Source organism: Alnus glutinosa, chromosome 8 (genome assembly GCF_958979055.1).
Source record: "Alnus glutinosa chromosome 8, dhAlnGlut1.1, whole genome shotgun sequence".
Lineage (NCBI taxonomy): Eukaryota > Viridiplantae > Streptophyta > Magnoliopsida > Fagales > Betulaceae > Alnus > Alnus glutinosa.
Genome location: NC_084893.1, coordinates 27881232 through 27902432, shown reverse-complemented (window position 1 = coordinate 27902432; position 21201 = coordinate 27881232). Strand labels below are relative to the sequence as shown.

The following is a 21201-nucleotide window of genomic DNA, read 5'->3' as shown; positions in this document are numbered from 1 at the left end:
GAAAAAATAATTTAAAAGCCCACCATCCAATAAAAATAATTAGAAATTTATCATCCTAGCCTTGAATCGTAAAATTTCCAATAATTCCCATCAAAACATAATAATAAAATGTAAGAGGTACAAGTTAAAACAATCCGAGAATATTTTCAAATATATGTATCTACTATTGAAAATTCTCCTTTTTATGCGAATCGTAGGCATGGATGCTTGTCTTTGGCAACTAGGAGAGACCACGCGCCCCTTAAGAACCTGAGGTGGATACGCGTGGGCCTTGTTCTTAGTCGCCAAGATATCTTTTACAGAGTCCCGTGTCCATTGTTTACTCAAATTAATGAAGAAAATTCCAAAGCCTCAACCAACTAACTTCTTTTACATAAACTCTTCATTCTGTTGCTTTCGGAGTTTCATCTCAAGAAGATCTGGAAAACATGGTGTTTTTAGCTCTTCTTTTAAGCACTATGCCGTAAGCTTCTTCTTAAAGCTCACGTTTTTTCATTCAAAAACTCAGAATCAAGATGTTGTTTGTACTACTTTGAACACCTTCTGAGTTCAGATGGTTTGTGCTATACCTCCTCAAAATTAATGGCACCCACTATTTTGTTCATTGTTTTATCACTTCTGTTCACTCTTACAAGCACCCATATTCAATCCAATGAGGAAGGCTTCATTTCTGTGCAAATATCCAACAAGGGTCTTGATTTTGCCAAGGATGTGCTGATAGACAAGGCCGTTTCCTCTATTGTTCCACTTCAACTGCCTGACATTGAAAAATCTGTGAAAATACCAGTTGTTGGCAAAGTTCATATTCTTCTTTCAAATATTACAATTTACCATGTTGATGTTGCTTCCTCGTATATTCATACCGGAGAGACAGGTATTGTCTTAGTTGCTTCAGGTGCCACTGCAAATTTGAGCATGGCTTGGCAGTATTCTTACCGCACTTGGTTGGTTCCAATTGCAATTACGGATGACGGGGGCGCATCTGTTCAGGTATAAAGCCAAGCCCTTTTATTTTGCTACGGCTCTGTTTACTGGTAAATGATAAATATATTGCTGAATTGTGGAAATATAGCCATTTTCTTTTGGTCTGCCTTTGTCATATTGTTTGCAGTCTATTTTAGCTATACTTGACATAAGAGCCATTGACCTCAAAAGGTGAGGGCATATTGTTACGAAGTAAATATCTTGGTTCAAAAGATACCATTGTTGTGTCATATAACAGAAATCTCAAACAAGCACATTTGACAATCAAGACTTAGGTGGATAGGCCAAATATATTGAAAATTTTCTGTTTAGTGGCTGATATAGGGTGACAATTGTCAGAATACTCTGTTCCTAGCAAAAGTGTTCAGAGATTTTCTCTCTTGAACTTTACTTTCTCATTAAGTACTTCTGTTTCTATCAAGGTTGAAGGTATGGAAGTGGGGCTAACTGCAGCTCTCAAGAACCAAGATGGAAATCTTAAGCTCTCGGTGCTGGAATGTGGATGCCATGTGAAAGATATCTCAATAAAGTTGGATGGTGGAGCATCTTGGCTTTATCAAGTGTAAGCAATCCTCCTAAATAATTCAAGTCCTCTTGATAAACGGTTTGTACCCTCTATATGTTCTAGTCGAGAAGGTATCATTTTTATCTGTGGCGTGAGATTGCCACTTTCCTTGAAATCTCTTATGACTGTATATGGTGCTACATTCCCAGTATGGTGAAGTGCCCCATTGCCATATTCTAGTGATTCAATTCACCAGTCTTGGAATTCAGATTTGCTTCTCTTCTTTGGTCAACATTATTTTTCCTTTTCAATTATTTGTTATGATCCCCATCAGATTATTTTTGATTGCGTGGGGAGTTTGATTGTAGATTGTAGGAATAGTGTTAGAAGCTTCCTCTTTCCCTCCTCTTATTCAGTTTTAACCTACCATTACCCATGATTCTATCCCAGCAGACAAGATTTCGTTTACATTTTAGCAACTTATCAGCATTCATGCGATTCCCTAGCCTGTTCCATCTGTAGTAAAATTGCCAAATTAGCAAACTCTCTACATCAAGAAATCTCCACCATATATTATAGGCCTTTACAATAAGTAAAGAGCTCACTTTTAGGTCTTAAGGAAGCTCAAGGTCAACATCTCATATAAGTAGAGATCCCTTCCCACTTCAATCATACTAACTTTAAAAGACATCAGTTGATTGATAATACACTTAACTTTTTATTTGTTGATGATGTATTCATCTCTAATTCTCTATTATTCTCTCTGACTCTGCATTCCATGGTCTTAATGAATCTTACTAATTGAAGAATGAACTACTTATGCACTTAATTCCTTTACTTTTATTCCAGGGTAGTTAATGCTTTTGAAGGAAAAATATCATCTGCAGTTGAAGATGCCATTTCCAAGAAAATCAGAGAAGGGATAATAAAGCTCGACTCCTTATTGCAATCTCTTCCAAAAGAATTCCCAGTATATGGCACTGCTGTTTTAAATGTTACTTTTGTGGACAATCCTGTGTTGAGTAATTCTTCCATTGAATTTGACATTAATGGCCTAGTCACAGCAAAGGATGCTGTTCTAGTTTCAAACTATAACCATAAAGGATGGGAGGATACTTTTTTCTGCAGTGGTCCAGCTAAGATGATCCAGATCTCATTACAACAAGATGTTTTTAATTCTGTATCATTAGTTTACTTTGATGTAAGTTCTTTCAATGTCAACTCTTTGTTTTCCACATTATTATTCAAGTGCATTTAAAAGGATCCTTTTTCTTGTGTAATTAGTTTCAGTATGGTGTTTTAAAATTATCAAGCTTTACGCTAGGTGGTGCATTTTTGACATTGTCAAGATGGGACCTACTAACTGGCTGGCTCTGGCTTTGTCTTAGTATGCTGAATTGAAACGGAGTGAGGACTCAGGAATGGAACTGTTTTCTGAGCACTAACTCACCTTGGACATGCCTGAGTTGCACACTTGTATTTTCTGTAATGCAATTGAAGTTGGACACTGAACTAATGCTTTTTTTTTGTCAGGCAGATTATATGCACTGGATTGTTGACAAAATACCAGATCAGTCCCTTTTGAACACAGCTGGATGGAGATACATTGTTCCTCAACTGTACAAGCAGTACCCAGATGATGACATGAATCTTAATATATCTGTATCTTCTCCACCAATCATTAAAGTTGCAAAGGATGTCATTGGCGCCATTATTAACTTAGATGTGACAATTGATGTTGTGGACGCTGGTGAAGTTATACCTGTTGCTTGCATCTCTTTGGTACACTTGATTGAAACATCTGTCTGTAGAAGCTGTAAATTTTTATGCACTACGTTTTCCTTACTCTTTACTAAATTATTTCTTCACTCATTTTCTAAGTTTTTAACTATATGACAAGTTGAAGTAATCATGTTATAATATTTGTGTGAACTGTTGCGAAATCTAATGAATGAATCTTGATATGGCCGCCAGTATTTTTTCCACATCAAGTTCATACAGGAACAAAATTTCACATATTGTATGAAAGTTTACAGTTGGAAGTATCAGTTTGTTCTTCATGAGGATCAGTAGGTGCTATTTGTTGGTGCAGGATATAAGTACTTCAGGTTCTGCAGTAATCTTGAGGAATAATCTAGCTGGTAGAGTGAGATTGAAGGACTTCACTGCATATTTGAAATGGAGTGAGATTGGTGACCTGCACATACATCTTCTTCAGGTTAGTGTCATTTCTGTGTCAGTTTGGAGCTACTCATTGATGTCTGGAAATTGAATGGAACTGAAAAACGACCAAAGTTTTTCTTAACAATATTCTGAAATACTTCTAAGGGTTCTCTTATAGATTTTGTTTTATCATTTCATTGAGCTATACTTCCTCATGGTGGCCTCGAAACTTTGACTAACTATGTTAGAATATTAATTAAATGATTAAATCAATCATTTCTTATGAGCATAAGTTTTTGGGAGGAGTGATGATTTATCATAGTATTAGAGCAAAGGTCCAGAATTTAAACTTTGTCTCCGTTATTTATCCCTCATTTCAATTAAATATTTCACGTATTGAATCTCACTTATTAAGGGAAAATTTGAGCCTACACGTGAGAGTAAGTGTTAGAATATTAATTAAATGATTAAATCAATAATTTCCTATCAATTTAAGCTTTTAGGATAAGTAGTGTTTAAACAAATTATATCAAACAATGTACATGTCCAGGGGTGATGGACATGGTGTTCTAACCCAACAAGCTAAAAGATGGCTGCGTAGTTCTGAATCTCCTCTAGTCTTAGTTGCTCGGTCAATAATAATCAATTGCGTGCATATCTGCGCCTATCGCCTATTTTCTGGATTACGTTTTGTGAAACTTTGGCTTTCTTAGAAATTATATTGTAAATGATATCATTTGTCAAACGAAGTGTGATATAAAAAACTGTATTCTAGGCAACAATCACTCTTGTTTCTCTTGTTTATTGCATTCTCTTGATAGAATAAAGAAACATTACTTTCTGGAGTGACTATGAATCTCATGAAGTGTTGATCTCTGCAGCCAGTACTGTCAACTGTCCTCAAAACCGTATTCTTGCCATACGTGAACTTACACCTGATGAAAGGATTTCCTCTGCCTCTCCCTCATGGTTTTACACTTCAGAAAGCTGAAATTGTCTGCACAGATTCAAGGGTTATAGTTTTCAGCGATCTGGCCTTCACAGAACAATACCATCTTACCCAGCACCAACTTCACTGCAACTAAGTACTTGAATATCATGTAAACAAAGTATACACTTCTATGCTGTGCATATAAATTTAGAATTTTTTTTTTTTAAATGAATATAAATTTAGAAGTGTACATGTAATGTTTGCTCAAAAACTAAATAAGATTTCTGTTGGGTGGTTAGTTTTGTGATCCATATTGCTTGAATGACAGCTTCCACAAAAGTGCAACCGAAGGAGGTAAAAGTTTTCTTTGTTTGATAACATTTTTTTCTTCTCCCTTTTTTTTTTTTTTTTTTTAAAAAAAAAAAAAAATATTATAAACCAGGTGGAAGCAAGAATTTTAGTGTTGGGGGAGGGGAACTAAAAAAAAAATATTTGGAGGGGGAATTAATTTTTGAGGGTCTACCTCATAAAAAATATATATCTCCAATACATATATAAATTTTTGGAGGGTTGCAGCCCCCCAAAGCTATAAGCTAGCTGCACCCTTGTTAACAACCAACCCAAAACTCAAAATTATATCACATGAGAATAGTTAAAAAAAAGAAAAGAAAAATGTGCATTGTAAAAATATTTAGAAACATAGCATAATATTGCTAGCTACAAGCCTACTAGGCCAGGGTTTGTGTTAGGGCCATGCGCCATCTCTATCTCTAAATGTTTTCCTAAATCAACTATAGGCTTCCAATTAAGCTTCTAGCTCAAGTCCAAGAATGGGCCTCTGATCCATTTCCATCCTAGTTGGTGTAAATTTCGAATTGTGATTTCTAACAATTTGTGTTGGTCAGCAATTGTCAAGACAATCCATATAAAATTCACTTGTTTAAATAAATTTTGGATTGTTCGGTCATCTATCCAGGCACGTGGGTTACTGCCCCAATTGCTATAGATCATAATCCCCAAAATGCAAGGAAATCAATAACTAGCCACTCTACGTGACACCATATATACTATTAAAAACAAAAATTTAAACATTTTAGCTAACACAATTTGGGCAATAAAGTGCTCGAAATCCCAATCCCCAAGCCATTTTGACCGCTTGTGGCTTAATCATCTTCATTTCATTTGAAATAAAAAATAACTATTTTATAAAATTTATATTAGATTTTTCATATTTAATAGTGCATATGTTGTCACATAGGAAAGACGTGACACTATATGCACCGTACCGTTGAAGCCAACAAAACAAAATTATAGACATTTGAGGAATTATACTCCAAACAATAAGGGTTGGTTGTACTGAAAACTATACGTTATATTGTTTTTTTCTATAGCAAGCGAAAATTGATGACATTTTAGTAATTATAGTATTAGAACAAGTCTTGAAGTGTCCAAGCAATTTACGTGTTCGATGGGAGAGCTCCGACCCACGTTGTTTCTTCTTTTCAATAAAATAATAAAAATACTATATATTATATTTTTTATTTTATAATTGTCAAATAATATTGATATGACACTCTAAATTAATTATAATTATTTTTTTATTTGACAGTAATTAATTTAAGAGTTAGATGAGAGTACCAATTCAGTTTTGTTGAATGAATATTGAATAGAAGTATAGTTTTTAACATTTTTCATAATAATAATAATAATAATAATGTTTTGTCTTATAAAACTTATTTTATATAATCAACTTAAAAAACGTTAATTTTAAAAGAAGCAAAATATCAAAAAACAAAATTTGCGGCCGTATTCATTTTTTAATTTTTTTTAATAAAAAAATATAATTATAATTTTCTAGTCCTTTCAATTATATATGAGATGAAAGTGAAACAATGAATAAAGATCTCGATTTACAAAGGACATAAATTTTCTTTAATTCAGTTTATAATATTGTCAAGCGAGAAGCACACGATTTTTTAATAAATTAATTAAAAAATAATGTACTTCTCATATATTAAGGAACGCATGCAAGTTTTATTGATTTCGTTGGAAGAAATTTATGTCTATTTAAATAATATAAATTTTCTCCAAACTAGATTCGAGAAATTTCCTTAAACTTAATATCTAAAAAAGCATATGAAAAGTAAATATTAAAAAAACATTTAGTTTAGATATTGTAAAAAAAAAAAAAAAAAACTACAACACAATAGTTCAGATTTAATTTTACTCTCTTTCTGATAAAAAATTTGAAATTAAATCTGTACCGGACCTAAGCCAAATTTTTTAAAAAACACAAATTTCTCATATGCTAAGAAGGAGAAATGATTAAAGGAAAATTTTTGCCCTAATTTAAATTTATAAAAATAAAAATTAGGGTGCCAATGTCAAAAGATAGAAAGTTGAAAACAATTGGCTCCCAGCCAGGCCCTCGCACGTTAGAACCCGGTTTTGAAACCCGAACCCGTTTTATATACAAATAACGCTCTCGCTTTCTCTCTCTCTCTCTCTCTCTCTCTCAAAATCGCTCTGCTCCGCCACCCAAACCCCTGCCCTTTCTCTCTCACAAAACTCACCCCCCCCCCACACACACACACTATTATCACTAACCCAACACACAAATCTCTCTTTCTCTCTCCCTAAATTACCCGCCAAAAAGGTGCGTCTCTAATTAACTCACCCTAATTTAAACCACAAATTCAAAATCCCCCCTAAACCCCTATTTCCCTCTCACTCCTCTCTCTCTCCCTTCTCTCTCGGCTCTCGGATGTCTAACCAAGGCTCTATCTCGGTGCAGGTCCTATACAAGCAATTCACCGGAGCGGCGTCGTTGGCCTCTAGGGGTTTTCTCTTGTGAACGAATGGATCCGACGGCTGGGGTCGAGCCAATGGAGCTGACCGAACCGTCGAACGGAGGGGACGAGGACTTGGGGGCCCGGACGAGCAAGAGGGCCAAGATTGGGCCTGGGCCGGGGCGGGACCTGAAGAGAGTGGCGGAAATCGTGCTGGTGCTGTCGGCGATGGCGAGGATGCGAGGCGGGGGGAAGAGCCCGACGGATGCGGAGGTGGAGCTGATGGCGGAGGCCAGGGCCAAGCTGGCAGAGGCCTGCGCGGCCCTGGCGCCCAAGGACGTGGTGGGCCGGGAGGCCATTGGGGCGGTGATCGAGGATTTGGGCCTCAATGGCAAGCTCAAGGATCAGCGGCTAGGGTTTCGGACTCCCAAGTTGACGATCAAGGAGAAGTTCGATAATGCAAAGAGGAAGGTTAGGGTTCTGATTTAGATTTGAATTGTGTAATATGCCATGTGTTAGAATTAAATTTTTGACAAGTATGTGTTATAAATAAATTCACTAAGTTAGATTTGAATTGGTGTTATATGATATGTGTTGGAATTAAATTCACTAAACTTGAGCGTTTGAGATAAGTCTAATTTATTATGATATGGTAATAGTTGTGGTTTACATACTGAGGGAGAGTCTGGACCCACATGTAAATGGGAGTGTTAGAATATTCTAAATTGAGTAAATTCATTATTTACTATCAGTTCAAGCTTCTGAGTTTAAGTGAATATTTATCACGATGTTTGGTTTGATTTTTGTTGGAATTGGTGTCAGTAATGTTGATTATGCAATTGGGTTATATTTTTTGGTGGTTAGCTGATAGAAACCGACCAGAATGTGGGTTCTGTTACGCCCCGTTCGTGAGAGTTGAAGCAGAGGATGTGGCAAGGGAAATTGAGAGCATGATGGATTTTGGGTTGTTCTTTGTTTTGTAACTGTTAGTGGGCTGTTAGTGGTAGTGGTACAAGTCTCTAGTAACTGTTGTTCTATGTGTTGTATAACCAGTTTCATGCTCATCGAGCAAGGTGTGAAGAAAGTTTATGTATTTGTACTGATGTTTGACTCCCACCCGAAGTAGAGCCTTTTTATCCATTGTCTACTGTGTTCAGTGCGGTAGAGTAATTTCGTTCCCATCATTAGAGAATGTGTTGGAGGATATGGTATTGAGGTTTTGAATCTTAGGTTTCTATGTTAGATTTTTAGAATTTTGAATCTTCGTGTTAGTTTCATCAATTAGTAACCTTAGAAAATGTGAAAAATTCTTAAAACTTGGCTTGCTTGGTTAGAGGATCTTGGACTTGGTGATAAACCCAAGAATGAGTATATAGAGAAAGTTGGTGAAAGTGGTAGTTTGAGCCTGACTTATGTTGAAGAGAGTTACCGTCATTCAGATGGGTTGTGATTTTCTATGGAATTATGTCATGCAACCACAGTGTCCTAAGAGTATACTGGCCTCGTTTGACAATGCTTGTTGGGGAAGCTTTTTGCTTTTTTGTGCAAAAGCATTAACAAAAAATCCAAACACAAAACACTCAAAACAACTTTCACATTTATGTCACATCAGAACACTTTTTCAACAAAAAAAGCAAAAAACACCATCTAAAAAGGTTTATCAAAAGAACCCACACTCCGTCTATTAGTCTTCTAGTCTATGTTTATTCTCTGTCTTTGATATTGAATTGCAAACACCAAGTTAGATGCTCTAAATTATCAAACTTTTTTCTAGGATTTAGTGTTTAATGTGCCAAATGATTAATTTATTCTCTCATATATGAGTTAATATACAGCAGAAAATGATGGATTGATGTAATGCTTCTTTATTCTCCTAGATGGATGAGTCGAAGAATTTTGCTGCACATACTGCTGCATATACTTCTCACCCTGTGCAACCAAGCTCTAGTACGTCAGCTGAAATCAGTGGGGCATTGCACACTGTGCGTACTTTTCCATCAGATAAACCAAGTAATCTGCCAATTTCTTCTGGTGGCGTCCCAGCTTCTTCACCTTTAGGTCATGCTTCTGCAGCAACTTCTACATCCCTACAATATCAATTGCCGAACAACGAAGTTAGACCAGGTATGGTTTCTAGAGGATTGCCTAGCGGTCATTTAGGAAGAGATTCTTCTTCCTTATCATTGCCTAAAGTTGAAAGAGCACAGTTCAAATTGGATGGAGGATCAAATGGGTCTTCTTATGCATCACAATTACAAGGTAATGTTCCCCTCTTATGATAATTGATGAGAGAGATATTCTGTTTTCAAAATAATCTTAAGATTTTTGAATCTTTTATGTTTGTTGTTTTATACAAAACTGAAAAAAGTATCAACCAGAAAAAGCTTAGATGGCCTGCCTGGAGAATTCTAGCACACATAATAGACTGACCAAGGGCATTCTCCTTGCTATAACCTAATGCTTGACTGGAATTGTGTTTATATAAATTATATTCACTTGAAAGCTATTTTTTGCTACTTCGGAGAATAATGTTTTGACCTTTGTTGGTATAGTTAGTTGGGCAATTGCGCTTGCTCCATTACTATCAACCTCTTTTTATTTTGCGCTGGGGGTAGGGTGGTTGGGGGAGGTGAAGTCACCGTGGTAACTTTTAATTTATATTGTGGCCATTTTCTCTTCTTAGCTTACAGTTTGCTGCAACTAACCTGATGGCTCTTTCCAGTTGCTTAAGCTATGAATGTTATTAGAATTTATTCTTCATATATTTCTGTTTGCAGCAAATTCTTCTGCAAACCACCCACTGGTGAATGCTCCTACATGGTCTGTACAAACCCAATCTGCCTCAACAGCTAAAAGTGGGCAAGAAAATAAGGTGCCAAATCATAGTTCTGCCAAGGCTGAGGGAGCTGTTGATATAAGTATGTCACGAGTTGCTACTCAAGGAGCGAGAGATCAGAGCTTTAGGCCATTTGTGACTCAAACAGCATCTGGAAATTTGCCAAATATACAGCAGCCGCTGCAGGGTGTGGGCTTTGTCCAAGCCCCTTCACTTGGTAATAATCACAATGAAATTGCTAAACTTGTTCAGAAGTTATTACAACCACAGCGTCCTGATCATCCTAAGTGGAATCCTCCGTCAAGGGATTACATGAATAAGGCTTTAACTTGCCAATTGTGCCAGCTTACCATCAGTGAGGTGGATAATGTTCTTCTTTGTGATGCTTGCGAGAAAGGATATCACTTAAAGTGTCTGCAGCCTAATCAAAAGGGAATTCCTCGAGGTGAGTGGCACTGCATGAGGTGCTTGACTTTGACCCAAGGGAAACCTTTGCCCCCTAAATATGGTCGTGTCATGAGAAGTAGTACAAATCAACCAAGTTTGTCTCCCGAGATGGCTATGAAGGTGTCATCTTCAGAGAAGAAAGTGGTAACTTTAGATCCAATGGTCAATCAGTCGAAGATGACAGCAAATGGAAGCTCTGCTCTACAAAGTTCCACACATGCTAGTAGTGCAGGCACCAATCATGTTGAGTCAGCATCGGATGTAAAGATTCCATATACAAGAGAAACTCAAGGGAATAGCAGCATATCAAGCAGTAAAATTATGGATGACAAAACGTTTTTTGGACCTTCCCCTAATATCCCATCAAAACCCTTGGGGGAAGCTGGTTATTCTCCTCCTGTTGGCTCATCAAGTGTAAAGTCTGCTCAAAACCTTAAAGATTGTGAGTTATCAACGCGTGAAGAGAGATCTTTTGAACAAAAGACACAGTCTCCTGCTAAAGTATCTGAAACAGTAAGTAGTAAGTCTAATCATTGCCAACCCTCGCACAACTTGCAAGTTGTTGACTGGAGAGACCTGCCTAAATGTGCTGAGGTTCCAGCAAAGAATTGTGATGACAATGACCTTGGTGTGAAAGATCCTGAAAAATCTCAGATAAGAGAAAATCTTGACTGTACTTCAGGATCTGATACTAAGCAAGATGACCAACTTGTTGCTCAGGAAAATCCTTCTGGGGGCTTTCAAACTTGTACAGGAAGTGAACGGTCTGGGTTTTCTTCGCATGGCTTGCGTGGTGTTGAATGGATTGGCAACGTTATCCAAGTTTTAGATGGGAAATCGTTCTACCAGTCTTGTAGAGTTAATGGAGTAATGTATAAACTGCAGGATCACGCTCTTTTTCCTTCCAACCATGGCGAATTGTTACCCTCGAAGCTTCAGGCAAGCAAATAATCAGGCACTCTATGATAGTTGTAGCTTTAATGCTTGTGCACCTACACCCGTGAGATCACTAGATTTGGTTTTGTATATTCTATGAGCTCTTTCTCTTGGTCACAACTCGTTTTTGAATTGTAGATCTTTCCTCTTCGGCAATTGCTAATCATTTGTTTCATCTTTTAAAAACATTTATTTACCAGGGGTTATAATATGAAGTCATGAATTTTGTTTTTGATTGCAGTCCATGTGGGAGGACAGCAAAACTGGGTCAAAGTGGGTTATTGTCACAAGGTGCTATTTTCCTGGCGACTTGCCTGAGAATGTTGGGCGCCCATGTACCCCTGAGAGCAATGAGGTGAACAGTTTTCTGTATACAAGATTTTTTTTTTCTTTCTTAATATCAACATGAAAAATCTGTGGTTGGTTATATAGCTGACTAGTTGATTGACCTCTTGACATTTTGGTCGTGCGGATTCATTCATGATCACAGCCACGTAGAACTTGATTAAAAGTAGCATGCACCACTGTGATTGCATTCAGTGTAGTGTGTTATGTTAGTTAATTGAGATTCTGCCCTTCCCCCTTCTTGAATTGACATATGAATGGATGGTATATGCAAAAAATCATATCAAGTCCATATGAACTAGTTGCTCTGTTGTAGGTCTATGAATCAAATCATGAAAGCACAATAATGGCTGGTTTGATCCAAGGCCCATGCGAAGTTTTGCCTCCTGGCAAGTTTAGTGAAGAAAGTGAAAGACGGAGTCAGGCAGGACCCAGTGAAAGTATTGGTTTACAGCCAGTTTTCCTTTGCAAGTATGTCTCATCATTTCATACTTTCCAATCAATTGCTTCATTACTTCTTGCAGTTGTGTTTTAAAGGAAAAGTATAGAGAATATTTCTTTTTACATGGTTCTAGGTGTGCGTACATGCATGGAAATCTGACTAACCATAGTTGGTGAAAATGTGTTATTTGACATGTATCAGTAATCTTGATATATGCTATGGATACTTCTAAGACTTTAGATTTTAATGATTTTGTTTTGTGCTCACTGTTTCATGCTTATTGTCTTATGGAAAGGGAAGAGAATGAGAGGAAATAGTATAAATAACTACCTATGTAAGTTTAGTAGAATAAGGATAAATAATAGTAGGATGACACCCCATCAATTTTGATGGGTCCTCACCCACTTTTTTATATATTTGTGGGTTTTGTAACAGTTTTGGCTATTTAATAGATTAAGAGGGAACAAAACTCAAATTATAAAGTAAATGGCTCTTTTTATAAAAAAAACATGAACCTTATTTTTTGGTTTATACATGCTATGCTAATCACCTTTCAATTATAAATAAAGATATAAATCATTTTACTCATTACTTTAAGAAAAAGTTGGATGCTGTCCACTTTTTAGTCTGTAGATTTATTTGAACAATTTGGATCAATAAATTATCTCACTATCAAGTGTGAAAATGGATGATACTCCATCAAACTAGATGGAGTGCCACCATACCATAGCTTGTGGCATTCGAAAGTTTTGCTGAAATAATTAAAAACTTGGAAGAATGAGATAACATCTTACTCAGATGGTTTTCTTGTTACATATTTCTAAAGAGGATTTTATTTTTTCTTCCAAAGGCTAGGTTGTAATAATTTTACAAACCAACACCTCTCTTGCATAATTGAATCTGAACAGGGTGAGATGGGCCAGAGTAGGTGGTACCTATCCCGACCTAAACCCACATTGGGGCAGGTGTTTAATTCCAAATAAACTCTATCCTGAATAAGTTTATAATCAAGTTCCATTAGGGGCGGGGCAGGGAAGGGCCCAATTGAATCTGCTCCATTGCAATACTATGACACAGTGGGTGCCGCTCTGGATGTGCCTTGTGTGCAAATCCTACAGTGCTGCATGAAGACAATCCAGTGCTTGTTTATTAGTGTTATGGTAATAAATATTAACCAATATGTATTGTTATTTGTCAAAGCAGAGAATGACTTGGTTGATATTGGATCTTCTTTAATGGGAGAATAGTTTTTTTTGCAGATGGTTCTATGATGAATTTAAAGGACTTTTTCAACCTGTTTCCAGTTAATCTGGTCATGCACATACATTGGTGATTGATTTCATTTTCATTGCACCTTTTTGGTGCTCTCTTTTATCAGGTATTTGATATGTGTTCGTCTAACTGTTGCTTTATTTATTTCTGACCCTGTTACTTGTGTTGAATATCTTGTCATTGAGAGCATCGGACGTGTAAACATTAGCTGTATAAACTGCTTGTTTTTTGGCACAATAATATTCTTCTGTATATATAAGTATATAATGTTTTGTGGGAAAATTTTCAGAAAATGATAATTACGGATGTGGCTTTTTGATTGATTGAATCGGTGCATGATGTGAATGATTGAGTCAACAGAGAATTGTCAACAAAGAATACTCTTTTCACTTTTACATGAGAACATGGAGATAATTTATTCTGATTCATTTGACCTTGAGTACAGAAAGTGAGAGGGAGAGTTCCGTCTCGGGTGGGGGGAGGACCTGCAAACAGAGTAGGTTAAATAATTGTTTTAGTAATCTTTTATGGGCTGAAGTTTTCCCAATAATTTTTCAAACTTTATAGGCTGAACCTAAAACTATGCTGCACATAACATGTTTTAGTAATTTACTAGGTTAGTATGCATTTTTTGGATATGCTGGCTACTGTGAAATTAGTTGATATTGTTTGCTGGACTTATGATTTTGTTATCTATAGAAATAATGACCAATCAACGTTCCCACCTAATTGAGTACTCATTTCATTAGATTATTGTCCCCTTGCATTTGACACTTTCCTCTTTTGTGTTTATTAAGAATCAAGAGGGCGTGGTTGGGACCTCTTTTTGTTGGGTAATAAGATGAGGAACCTTTTCAGTCTCTCTCTCTAGGAGATGATGAATCTGATAAAGTTCAAACAAATAAAGGCAACAAATAAAAATTGTAATTTGGTTACATACGTATGCTATCGCATATTCTGGCTTCTCTATAGATGTTGTAGAAGACTGTTTCGGCTAGAAAAAAAGAATCAAGATTGAGATCAATGGCCATCACACACACACACACAGTGTCTTGGTTTTATTCATCCTGGAGAGGCATGAAGCATAGTTTTCAAATGGAAAACTGTACTACCCCCTTCTTATCTTTCTCACAGAAGAGGAGAATAATTCGATAATGAATGTTTGTTCAATAATAAATGTTGAAGTTTACATCTAATATTGCAATATATATATGAGATGTTTCATATTTTTCAGTTAGTTGTCATTGTAGAAATCTTAGGTGTGAACCTCATATTTAAATATTTTATAGTTCATATTGCTCTTCCCTTAGCAAGTATGTATATGGGTGGAGGGGGATCTCTGATGAATTATTTGTGTCAGTACAGGTAGTTTATAGCAGATGTGGAATTCAGAGAATTGACGGTTGAGGAAGTTCCAATATTCATTTCTTGTACAATATTTAGCTGTAATCTTAGTTTGTATTAGTTATCTTCCAATAGCAATTCAAATTGTAATTTTTGTTGCCCTCTTTGGTGCTTCATGCCCCACTATTACATTATCACACCCCCATCAATTATAGAATGAATTTCTGCAATATCTCTTTTGACTTTTTGAATTATTGAATCATTGATTCCATTTTTCAAAAGAACCCATTTTCTTGGCGTAAGAAAATTCTATGGTGTTGACAAAAAGGAGTACTGTATATGTTCTTTTGCCCTTTTATTCTAATCTGTTGCGTCACGGATGAGTCTACTCATCTCGATTGAATTCCTGGTGAATTCATTGTATCCACTTTTCTTTTCTTTTTCTTTTTTTTCTTTTTCTTTTTTTTTTTTTAAAAAAAAAATCAAATCAAATTTTAAGGCACAATTGGGGTTGTACAGTCTCTCTCTCTCAAGTCTTTGAACTACGTATACAATGGCTAAATATTGAGCCGAAAGAAAAGAACATGAATGAACAATTGAAGTATTACCCACAAAAAAAAGAAAAAGAAAAGAAAAGAAGAGAGTAATTGGTGGAATAAGATCTTCATTCCTTAAGTGAAATAGAAATGATTTATTTTATTGTCTAGATTAGATTTTATAAATCTAATAATTTATATTTTGCCATCGTTTAAAACTTTTAAAATGATGTGGCATCATATATTCTTTTGGATGCAACGAAAACGAAACAAATCTTGACTATGAAATTAGCATTCTTCATTTTACTTGAAATGGAGAGGATCATATTCCAATTTGCTAGAATGTTAAAATATATGTTTTTCATATTGGATTGATAGAATCTTCCATATTAGAATTTATCATTTAGATTTAACTGTAAACAAATATCTAAGACTTTATTCTCTTATCTTATTTGTATCATCTCCACCTACCATATTTTTCCCATAAATAAGGGATATTTTTATTGTAAATTAATCAAGTAAATAAGAGTACAATGTAATTTTTAAGGAGCTCTTTCCTAATAGTAAACGTAGGCCTTTTAAGACTAAACCACTCCAAATCTTCACGTCTCTTTTATTATCTTTGCTTCTGCTAATATTCCATTCTTTGATATTTTACATAAATTTCTACAGTGAGGATATTAATTATTAATATTGTTTAGATCTTTGCTTTAGGCACAAGAGGAGAAAAAATGAAATTGCTTGATGATCCATTGCCTGCCCGTGATTCATTAATAGTTCGAAATCCTAAATTTCATGCAGCCCTACGATTCCCAAAACCGTTGAATAAAGTACCTATTTATGGGTATAGGCTTACAACTCTTCCAAGTTTTATGGTTGCTTAAGAAGGGTCCATTCCCATTAATTCCTTTGGTCTTATTATTATTTGTCCCCCCCACTCTCTTTCTCTCTCTCTAGATCCGGATTCTAAGTAATTTGTTGGCCAGATTATCAGCCTGTAAGGGTCACTTGTCTCAACATGTGGGCGGGCAATCTGAGGCCTGCTTGAGCAGGTGAGCCCTATAAAAATTCTCTCATATTTGCTGTCTTTAATTGCTAACAATTAATCCAAACGTACAGTAAAATCATTGGAATCTCGTATTACACCAACAACATTTTTATTGGGTTGCCACCGTGTTGACATGATAAATTAGATGGCATGTGGAACATGGAAAATTGCCTCATTTTCATCCATGCATGCTGTTTTGACACTCATTTGTAGGAAAAACCAGGTACAGGGAGGGATACGAAAATCTCCAGTACCCCTTAACCAATCAACGTGACAAAGACCCATTTCTAGCCTAGGGGTTAAACTGCTTATATATATATATAGAGAGAGAGAGAGAGAGGCTATAACCTAGTAAATATTTCTTTATGAAAATCTATAAAGTAGACCTAGCTAGCTATCTTGGTTGTGACAAAAACCAGAACTTCTTTCATTTTGCCTGGTAAATTTAGTACCAAACCATTACTGCTTTTAATGTATTGTAGGTAAGCTGTCCCTCTTCAGGCTTGCAAAAACCTTGCTTGGATGAGGTTTTCAAATTTTGACATGCATATTCAAATGATCTTCTTTTTGAGGCCAGAAATCTGGTCTAGTAATAAGTAAACATATATACCAACCCATAACATATACAAAGACCTCATCTCTAGCTATGCATATATATACTAGTCTGAAAAAAGAGGGAGTACATATTGGTAAAGAAATTAACTTCCATTTTTTTTTTAATAGATGAGAAAGAAGATACAAGTAACAAGAAAGAAAAACAATTATAAAGGAGGGTCCTTACTACTATCAAGGGGAACATCTAGCAAGGAAAAGGGGGAATGAGAATGCTTCTAGAAAATCTTGATCATAGAGCAACCTTCTAGCTAGTTAGGTTAAAATTAAGGAACAAACTTCTAGTTTGCTAGACGGGTTTTTGATTGGGTTCAATAAACACGTTCAGTACCACAATGCTAATATGTCAAATCCACAATGCTAATACACTTTATTCCGCTTTGTTGATGTGACATTACTAATCAACCATTGATTTTCTGTTCTTTTCTTTGAAACAAGATTAATTAGCAGTATTGTCACATTAGCAAAGTTGAATAAAAATGTGGTGTATAACAATATTCAATCCAAAATGGTTGCATGATGAAGTTCAAAAACCAATTAAAAGGAATGATCATTATGATATATATACCGTATGCACTAGAATTACTTTTGTCTTAGTTTAACACTAAGAACCTCTAATGATCGACATGCATATATACCACATTTTTTCCCCCCACAATATTATGTTAATGTGACAGTCCCAATTAATTATTAATTTTTTTTAATTATTATTAAAATTAATCTAATGGTTGATTGAAACTACTACGTAAACATTATAAGAAAAAAAATATGGTGTATATATATAACATTACTCATAAACAGGCCGTCCAATCTCTTCCCATGGAGAGAAGGAAGAAAAGAAACCGCCCATAAAATATTCATTCTATATTTTAAAGACCTTTGTGAGGCCCTTGACCCTGATCAAAATCTAGATGCATGGGGGCCATAATGAGCAGTAGAAAAACCTCATGAGTCAAGAATCGTGAAGCAATAGCATTGAAAAAGGAATATAACCACACCTCTTTTGACCATTCCACCATCTCTTTAGCTACCACAACAAACTTTTGCCACCCCATCTTTGTTCAAAAAGCTAAAAAACTAAAGGATATTATATCGTCAATCTCCTCGATACTTTACTATATAAAATTGCACAACCGCCTATTCAACGGCAATTATAGATTTCAAGTAGGGGCAACCAATACATATATATATAAGTATTCAAAGCCGTCGGGATATAGATCTATAGTGATTTTACTGTATGGATTGCTAATAATTCAAACAATTAGCAAATGTGAAAGATCGATCTAATACGAGCTAGGCTCACCTATCCAAATAAGTGGTAATTAAGTTGCTCGTTCATCCATCTGTTCGCACGGATGAAGCAAAAAACTATTATGGACAAGGGTTAATTAAGGGTTAAAATTTTTTCGTTCTTAGGAATTGATCAGGGGTAATGGCCTTCCTCCGGCTCTACCCATTCGAACAAATAGACTTTATAGAGATTCTCTTATATTTACCGTCGAAATTACTAGCCATCCGAATAAAAAATTGCTGAAAATTCGGACCGGATCTACCCTAAAGAAGAGGGTACGTACGTAGTTACTTTACATCTTTGCATGGATTAATTAAGATACAAGCAAAACCCTAGCTATATGTTGTAGGTTAGTTAGGACGTTATAAAGTTAAAGGTAAGATAGAAGAAATAGTTGAGCCTCGTTTCACGTGAATCAGCGAATATCACGGCGTTGTAGACTTTTAGAGAGAGACGTCGTCGCTAAAGAAAAGTTAATTTGAGGGTAAAAAATGCCAAAATGGAGAACAAGATTCCGGGTTTTTAGATTATAAAGGAAAAGAAACAAGCTAGAGTCACAGTGCGTGCTCAATAGTTTGCTCAAAATGGTACATGTCTTTCACTCTCCCGCCGTTACCGTTTCAACTTTCAACGACGTCGTCGACTAGCTTCATCATCATTAATTTGGTGACGATATCCTTAATTAAATTGCAATTATCATAATTTTTATATTGTTTCTTTTCCTTTTTCCCTATTATTTAATCGATCTCCTTAATTCAAATTGGGTTGTAGCAAATTTCTTCGATCTAGTCTTTTGTACAACGTGGATGTGATTCCGATATGTATTTTTAATAGTATTAATAGATGTAATTAACATTAATAGACTGGGTGGAAGAATTTTTTAGTTAATTAGTTTATAATTAAATGACTTTGTAGTAAAAGTTGTAGTACTTTTAGGCCTACTCTTTTCAACAAGTCTCTATAAGGTAATATGAGGAGCAAATTAAGTAGGATTTTGGATGTTTGTTTAAATTAGGTTCATTAATTAATTAAGTTTTAGAACTTGAGCTTGAAAAATTGATTTATTTCGTTAAAATGCTAACTAGCTAGTTAAACGTTACTATCATTCTAGAATGAGGAGCATCATAAGGCAAGCAAGTCCTCTTGGAAAGCCTCTCAAAATAAATAAATAAATAATCCTCAAGAAAAGAAAAAAGAAAATATATATATATATATATTAAATAAAATTCGGGGCTCTGTTTGTTAAATTTTTGTTATGTCTTTTATTTTTTTATTTTTAAAACAAAAATATTAACAAGTAACATAAAATATTCTTAAAAAAATAAAAACAATTTCCATATTTATATCACATAAAAAAAAGAAAAGAAAAAGAGACACTCATTTTGGGAGGAATTAAACCCTTTAGTAAACGTGGGATTTAAAAATGATTTTGCAGTGTTAGTGGCGTGGACGCGCCGATAAAGGCTCGTGGGGGTGGCTTCCAAATGTTTGCTTTACTACCAACATCAATCCAACAAAGACTACAAGTCTAATTAGTAGTTAAAAAAGTGTTAGGTACAAACTGAACCTTGATTTCTGGGGTGATGGTTTAATTAGTCAGGGAATAATTAATCATCATTTGGCTTTTAATAGATCTCTCTTTGATCCCAATTATCTCGTAAAAGGCTTCTTTAATCTTTATGCTGATCATCCATAAACTCCAACTTTAAAACATTTTAAAATGAGTAATGCCAGAAACTTACATTTTTATTTCATTTTTTTAATTTAATGTGATAATGTCAATTACGTACCCATTGAATCAGCCGACTAATTATTAATTGAGATAAAGAAATGATATTTACACAATACACTTACATGGGTCCCACCCCATGCGAGTGTGTTGTGTAAGAATCACAACCGTACCCATTGAGATATAATACATTGTCATCCCAAGATACAATTCTTGACCACATTTGTCCACGTGACAACTATACTTTTACTTTTTATTTTATTTTTTTAGAAAAAAAAAAAAAAAAAAAAAAAAACCCTAAAACTAGCTAGGGGACTTCTTTGCCACATGTGCAAGGTGGTCAAGAGTTGTGTCTTAGAGTAACAAAAAGGAAAATGCTTTTTCTACATCACATTACCATACATGATCAATCCTACACCAAGACATATAGGGTATGAGACCCATGCATGTGGGTCCTATATACATAAGTCTCAGACCCAATGTGTCTTGGTGTAAGATTGATATAAGGTAATGTGATGTAGGAATAACACATCCCGGCAAAAAATCATATCTCTTACTAACTAGCACTGCAATGTCAACATGTGCCAAAAATAAAATAAAATAAAATTGCTAGACCTACAATTCTTTTACAATTCTTTTAGAACTTATCGAAACGTATGTAGCTTTAAAAAAAGTAGATAATTATCATGCCTCTTTCCGTTCATCAATTTTGTAAGTTTGTTTAATTAGGGTGGTATTCATGTTGTGGTGGAGGCTTATTAGTCAATAATTCACTCTATACGTACTAATTTATATATATATGGAGGCAAGACTATATAACATACAATATAATCCAGACACACTTAAGTCCAATAATGGTGTCAAGTGGCAGCCGTTCTCAAGCTTATCATGTGTGTCTGGGCTGCTTGTTTCCGTAATTGGAAGCTACTTCTGGTGCTAGCTTTATGGCATGGGGGTACCAGTCTCTTCCTTTATTTTTATTTTTTTTTGA

The 21201-nt window shown here is 35.3% G+C and overlaps 2 protein-coding genes across 8 annotated transcripts; both read left to right on the top strand.

The window, feature by feature from the left end:
• Positions 1-254: 254 nt before the first annotated feature.
• Positions 255-4881, top strand: LOC133874672 (putative BPI/LBP family protein At1g04970). 3 transcript variants are annotated; one of them, XM_062312547.1, is made up of 6 exons: positions 257-990; positions 1407-1546; positions 2339-2690; positions 3023-3271; positions 3582-3707; positions 4538-4725. In XM_062312547.1, the coding sequence occupies exons 1-6, from the start codon at positions 583-585 to the stop codon at positions 4577-4579; spliced, it is 1317 nt and encodes a 438-aa protein (XP_062168531.1). In that variant the 5' UTR covers positions 257-582; the 3' UTR covers positions 4580-4725. The 3 variants fall into 3 exon arrangements, with proteins under 3 accessions (XP_062168532.1, XP_062168531.1, XP_062168530.1); XM_062312546.1 differs by having other exon boundaries at positions 259-990; positions 4534-4881; XM_062312548.1 differs by lacking the exon at positions 4538-4725 and having other exon boundaries at positions 255-990; positions 3023-3305.
• A 2204-nt stretch (positions 4882-7085) lies between these two features.
• LOC133875096 (uncharacterized) lies at positions 7086-15224 on the top strand. Of its 5 annotated transcripts, XM_062313097.1 has the most exons (9): positions 7086-7239; positions 7378-7843; positions 9250-9631; positions 10150-11594; positions 11833-11946; positions 12253-12407; positions 13400-13538; positions 13626-13756; positions 15016-15224. In XM_062313097.1, exons 2-8 carry the CDS (start codon positions 7442-7444, stop codon positions 13647-13649), a joined length of 2661 nt encoding a protein of 886 aa, XP_062169081.1. In that variant the 5' UTR covers positions 7086-7239; positions 7378-7441; the 3' UTR covers positions 13650-13756; positions 15016-15224. The 5 variants fall into 5 exon arrangements, with proteins under 5 accessions (XP_062169081.1, XP_062169080.1, XP_062169082.1 ...); XM_062313096.1 differs by having other exon boundaries at positions 7127-7843; XM_062313098.1 differs by lacking the exon at positions 13400-13538 and having other exon boundaries at positions 7129-7843.
• The last annotated feature ends 5977 nt before the right edge of the window (positions 15225-21201 follow it).

What these genes read in the sequence shown, in the direction of transcription:
- LOC133874672 (XM_062312546.1), top strand. Translation starts at nt 583, where the DNA reads ATGGCACCCACTATTTTGTTCATTGTTTTATCACTTCTGTTCACTCTT. An exon ending in GCATCTTGGCTTTATCAAGT is followed by an intron (nt 1,547 to 2,338) that starts GTAAGCAATCCT and finishes CTTTTATTCCAG; the next exon opens with GGTAGTTAATGCTTTTGAAG. An exon ending in TGCACATACATCTTCTTCAG is followed by an intron (nt 3,708 to 4,533) that starts GTTAGTGTCATT and finishes TGATCTCTGCAG; the next exon opens with CCAGTACTGTCAACTGTCCT.
- LOC133875096 (XM_062313097.1), top strand. Translation starts at nt 7,442, where the DNA reads ATGGATCCGACGGCTGGGGTCGAGCCAATGGAGCTGACCGAACCGTCG. An exon ending in TCGATAATGCAAAGAGGAAG is followed by an intron (nt 7,844 to 9,249) that starts GTTAGGGTTCTG and finishes TTATTCTCCTAG; the next exon opens with ATGGATGAGTCGAAGAATTT. An exon ending in TTATGCATCACAATTACAAG is followed by an intron (nt 9,632 to 10,149) that starts GTAATGTTCCCC and finishes TTCTGTTTGCAG; the next exon opens with CAAATTCTTCTGCAAACCAC.